General features: G+C 37.6%; 1 protein-coding gene across 1 annotated transcript; it reads left to right on the top strand.

The window, feature by feature from the left end:
- The first annotated feature begins 630 nt into the window (after nt 1-630).
- Nucleotides 631-5,500, top strand: LOC125781346 (N-lysine methyltransferase KMT5A-like). Its single transcript, XM_049465180.1, has 5 exons — nt 631-751; nt 4,071-4,179; nt 4,392-4,554; nt 4,987-5,179; nt 5,296-5,500. The coding sequence occupies exons 2-5, from the start codon at nt 4,077-4,079 to the stop codon at nt 5,422-5,424; spliced, it is 588 nt and encodes a 195-aa protein (XP_049321137.1). The 5' UTR covers nt 631-751; nt 4,071-4,076; the 3' UTR covers nt 5,425-5,500.
- The last annotated feature ends 352 nt before the right edge of the window (nt 5,501-5,852 follow it).

The raw sequence follows: 5,852 nt of genomic DNA, 5'->3' as shown, positions 1-5,852 counted from the left end.
GCTGAACACCCCCTATACCTCTCTTTTTTCTACCGCCCCTCCCCCAACTAGCAGACAGTTCTAGTTCTAAAAAGTGCTTCACACAGTAATTTAACTAAATAAAAAGACAATAAAAATGCCAAAATGCATGTCATTTTAATTATAAATGATACAATTATATTTGTTATATAAAAATGGTGGTCTCCATTATAAGACTTTTAATTTGATACCATGTAAGCTGAGTATATCTTCTACATTACTCAAAAAAACCTTATGCACAACCTCTGCAAAAGTACATGTGATGTTCATGATTTAACCAGTTTAGCAGCAGTTAGGAGCTGAAAGTTTAGCTTTAAAAGTTTTAAAGTTTATTAGAGTCAGGCTGTTTCAGCAGCAGCAGTAGTTACAGTGTGGGGGAGGGGTGGTGGCTGTTTGCACTGTTAGAGGGGTTGGCTATTCCAACAACAGCAGCAGCAGCAGCAGAGGGAGGGGCCTTGATTGCTTGCTGGAACAGCACAGGGCGGCTGCTGAAACGGCAAGTAGAGGGGGGAGAGCGGCTGCTGGAACGGCAAGTAGAGGGGGGAGAGCGGCTGGTGAAACGGCAAGTAGAGGGGGGAGGGCGGCTGCTGGAACGGCAAGTAGAGGGGGGAGGGCGGCTGCTGGAACGGCAGTCGAGTGTTGGGGGAAGGGAGCTTGTTAATCGCTGTAAGCCATTTTGCCGTTCAGAGGAGAGTTGGAGAGTGTGGTGAGCAGATGAGAGCTAGTTTCTGAAGTTAGTGTTTTTTTGTAATATTTAAGTTTAAGAATAAAAACAAGCTTTTAAATGTCTAGTGACAAATGCTAGACTGGCTGCAGACTGCTCACATAAGCTAGCTAGTGTTAGCTAACCTTCCTACCTAAATTTAGCTAGCTGACAGGTTAAGTTAGTCTCAGCAGGGTAAAAAAGGTAGATATTTGCTGACTGTATTTCACAGTGCTGCTCAGGCACCCTTAATTTCTTTGTTTTGTTAGTGTGACAGAATGAGTAGATAATTTTGGTTAATGGTGTTATAATTCCTATATTATTGTAAACGTGGATGTATATCTGATTAATGGTGTAGACTCATGCATAAGGGTGTTAAAATAGGTTAAGAATTATATATTATGGTGTATAGGGTGTATAACAGTGGGTTACATATTGTATAATAGTGATAAGAATATATATAATATATTTTGTTATTTAGGAATGCATGATTTTTTAAAAATATATAAAGATATGTAACTGGTTACAGATCGTATATGATGGTGTATAGTAGTGTATAGCTGGTTTAAAGTTCTGTGTAAATACGTATAGTAGCGTATAGCTGGTTAAGGGTTCTATGTAAAGTGTATAGTAGTGTATAGCTGGTTAAGGGTTCTATGTAAAGGTGTATAGTAGCGTATAGCTGGTTAAGGGTTCTATGTAAAGGTGTATAGTAGCGTATAGCTGGTTAAGGGTTCTATGTAAAGGTGTATAGTAGTGTATAGCTGGTTAAGGGTTCTATGTAATGGTGTATAGTAGCGTATAGCTGGTTAAGGGTTCTATGTAATGGTGTATAGTAGCGTATAGCTGGTTAAGGGTTCTATGTAAAGTGTATAGTAGTGTATAGCTGGTTAAGGGTTCTATGTAAAGTGTATAGTAGTGTATAGCTGGTTAAGGGTTCTATGTAAAGGTGTATAGTAGCGTATAGCTGGTTAAGGGTTCTATGTAAAGGTGTATAGTAGCGTATAGCTGGTTAAGGGTTCTATGTAAAGGTGTATAGTAGTGTATAGCTGGTTAAGGGTTCTATGTAATGGTGTATAGTAGCGTATAGCTGGTTAAGGGTTCTATGTAAAGGTGTATAGTAGCGTATAGCTGGTTAAGGGTTCTATGTAAAGGTGTATAGTAGTGTATAGCTGGTTAAGGGTTCTATGTAATGGTGTATAGTAGCGTATAGCTGGTTAAGGGTTCTATGTAAAGTGTATAGTAGTGTATAGCTGGTTAAGGGTTCTATGTAAAGGTGTATAGTAGGGTATAGCTGGTTAAGGGTTCTATGTAAAGGTGTATAGTAGTGTATAGCTGGTTAAGGGTTCTATGTAATGGTGTATAGTAGTGTATAGCTGGTTAAGGGTTCTATGTAATGGTGTATAGTAGCGTATAGCTGGTTAAGGGTTCTATGTAAAGGTGTATAGTAGGGTATAGCTGGTTAAGGGTTCTATGTAAAGGTGTATAGTAGTGTATAGCTGGTTAAGGGTTCTATGTAAAGGTGTATAGTAGGGTATAGCTGGTTAAGGGTTCTATGTAATGGTGTATAGTAGCGTATAGCTGGTTAAGGGTTCTATGTAAAGTGTATAGTAGTGTATAGCTGGTTAAGGGTTCTATGTAAAGGTGTATAGTAGGGTATAGCTGGTTAAGGGTTCTATGTAAAGGTGTATAGTAGTGTATAGCTGGTTAAGGGTTCTATGTAATGGTGTATAGTAGTGTATAGCTGGTTAAGGGTTCTATGTAATGGTGTATAGTAGCGTATAGCTGGTTAAGGGTTCTATGTAAAGTGTATAGTAGTGTATAGCTGGTTAAGGGTTCTATGTAAAGGTGTATAGTAGGGTATAGCTGGTTAAGGGTTCTATGTAAAGGTGTATAGTAGTGTATAGCTGGTTAAGGGTTCTATGTAAAGGTGTATAGTAGTGTATAGCTGGTTAAGGGTTCTATGTAAAGGTGTATAGTAGCGTATAGCTGGTTAAGGGTTCTATGTAAAGTGTATAGTAGTGTATAGCTGGTTAAGGGTTCTATGTAATGGTGTATAGTAGTGTATAGCTGGTTAAGGGTTCTATGTAATGGTGTATAGTAGCGTATAGCTGGTTAAGGGTTCTATGTAAAGTGTGTAGTAGTGTATAGCTGGTTAAGGGTTCTATGTAATGGTGTATAGTAGCGTATAGCTGGTTAAGTATAGCTGGTTTAAGGTTCTGTGTAAATGTGTATAGTAGTGTATAGCTGGTTTAAGGTTCTGTGTAAATGTGTATAGTAGTGTATAGCTGGTTTAAGGTTCTGTGTAAATGTGTATAGTAGGGTATAGCTGGTTAAGGGTTCTATGTAAAGTGTATAGTAGTGTATAGCTGGTTAAGGGTTCTATGTAATGGTGTATAGTAGCGTATAGCTGGTTAAGTATAGCTGGTTTAAGGTTCTGTGTAAATGTGTATAGTAGTGTATAGCTGGTTTAAGGTTCTGTGTAAATGTGTATAGTAGTGTATAGCTGGTTTAAGGTTCTGTGTAAATGTGTATAGTAGGGTATAGCTGGTTAAGGGTTCTATGTAACAGTGTGTAAGGATGTATAGCTGATTAGGGGGTTCTGTGTAATTCTGTATAGTAGTGTATAGCTGGTTAAAGGTTGTATGAAATAGTGTAAAGCAGTGAATAGCTGGTTAAGGGTTCTATGTAGTGGTGTGTATGGATGCATAGCTAATTATGGTTTCTATGTAATTGTGTATAGTAGTGTATAGCTAGTTAAGTATTGTGTATAATGGTGTGTAGGGGTGTATAGTTGGTTTAGGATTTTGTGTAATGCTGTAAAGGGATGTATATCTGATTAAAGGTTGTATAAATATGTATAGTAGTGTATAGCAGGAGTTAAGGATGTTTAACTGGTAAAGGATTGTATAACATTGTGCATGAAGATGTACAGCATGGTGCATAGTGATGCATATGTGGTTAAAGATTGAATATGACTCTGTATATGGATGTATAACTGCTTAAGAATTGTATATAACTGCATACAGGGATTTATAGCTGTTTGAAATGCAGCATATGAGCAAATCATTCATTATGTTTGTGTATGTATGTATTTTTATGTTTATTAATGTAAGAGTCAGGTTGTATCAGCAGTAGTAGATGGTGGGGGAGGGGTGGCTGTTCAGCCGCAGTTCCCCCACACTTTACTACTGCTGAAACAGCCACCTCTCCTGAACCTAAGAAATGAATTTTATTTTAAAATATCTAACCATAAGAGTTAGTTAAAAATCATACAACTGACAACTTTAATACATCAGACAGTAATTAATCACAGGGCAAGTAATTTTTTTGTTTAATATTCTTGCAGTTTAAAATGCCACCACGGATCAGTCCTCTTAGGGATGCCATAGAACATGTGGTTTCAAAAACAGACAAAACAAGCAAGTTGGAGGTGAAGTACATTAATGCAGTAAAAGGTAAGAAGGCATCTGAAGTTTTTTAGTCATTAATGTCATACATTTACACGCAGCCTGATGATCCATGAGAAGACTCAGTTAAAATAGAGCTTATCTTAATATGGTTCCCTCTTTCTTTCTTTGTTGGTCTAATTGCCATCTATCATGAGCTGAATGTCTGTTCAAGTAAATGTAGTTTATCCTGGTTAAAATGTTTTTGCTGTCTTTTACAGGACGTGGAGTATTTGCAAAGAGTTCTATTTGCAAAGGAGATTTTCTTGTTGAATATCGAGGAGATATGATAAATGAAGCAGAATCCCAGAGAAGAAGAAACATTTACCACCCATCATGTACTGTATTTATGTTTGACTTCAAGTGGAAAGGGAAACTATGGTGGTAAGGCTTCTGTTTGCTCCAAAACTATAATATACCATGTGGCTTAAATCGGGCTAGTTATGGTTGGTTTAAACTGGTCCTGTCAATGTTGTCAAGATGGTCAAGCTGAATACCCACTTGATAATGATGATTATGCAACCCGATTGGTCACAGGGGTTGAGTTGTATGGTCTTGATGGCTGACCACAGTGGTCATGCTACTAATAGTGGTGGATGAACTTGGTTATGCTGATAATGCTGGTTTAATTGATTGCTTATGCCCGGTCAGCCAGCTTGGCCATAATAATTGATTAGCCAAATCAAATTGGTCTAGATGGTAAAGTCATGCAGCATGAGTTTTTGACTTTTTAGCAGAATTTATTTATTGTATTTAATCAAATGAAGTTATTATTTTTGTTATTGTGAAATTTGTATTTCTCTTTTTGTGTTTAAGTATTGATGCCTCAAGAGAAGATGGATCATTTGGGCGGCTCGTTAACGATGACCACAGACACCCAAACTGTAAAATGAAAAAAATTGATGTGGATGGAAAACCACACCTTTGTTTGTTTGCCCTGAATGACATTAAAGAAGGAGAAGAAATTGTCTATGACTATGGGGGTGATGACTACCCATGGAGAACACAAGTATGTTGCAAAGTATGCAGTATACGTAATGCTGTGATTCAGAATGTATTAAGTATTGTTCATGATGTCTTTATGGTTTTATATGTTTGCATTGTCTTTATAAAATGTGATTACAGACGACCAGTGCTACTTCCCATGCTGTGGTGTGTGATTCTGATCTTCCTCAACCATCTCAGGCTCAGACTAGTGACTCTCCTGGTCCAGACTATTCTCCTGAACAGGTAAGTTCATTTTCTTCACTTTAGATTTAGTTCTACTCTCTCTCTCTTTATAGTTTTTCTGGGTAATCACGGCGTCCCCACAACACACCTTTAGTCGGTTTTAGAGTGAAATATAAGTGTAAAATTAGTCATAACAGTCCGTGCAAGGAACCGTCCCCACAAGGAACGGTTAGAGTGTGTGTAACGTTCCCACAGAGCATGTTTTATATACTCTGTGTTATTAGTAATTGAAATGGGATGGGCAGTATGAAATATCAATTTAATAATAACATATTTGTATTTTAGTGGTTTCATATTGTTAAAGTTGTCTTCATAAAATGTGATTACAGACGACCAGTGCTACTTCCCATGCTGTGGTGGGTGATTCTGATCTTCCTCAACCATCTCAGGCTCAGACTAGTGTCTCTCCTGGTCCAGACTATTCTCCTGAACAGGTAAGTTCATTTTCTTCA

The sequence above is a fragment of the Astyanax mexicanus genome, chromosome 15 (genome assembly GCF_023375975.1).
Source record: "Astyanax mexicanus isolate ESR-SI-001 chromosome 15, AstMex3_surface, whole genome shotgun sequence".
NCBI classification, from domain to species: Eukaryota; Metazoa; Chordata; class Actinopteri; order Characiformes; family Acestrorhamphidae; genus Astyanax; species Astyanax mexicanus.
Note: the sequence above shows the minus strand (reverse complement) of the source record. Positions and strands in the feature narration are given on the sequence as shown.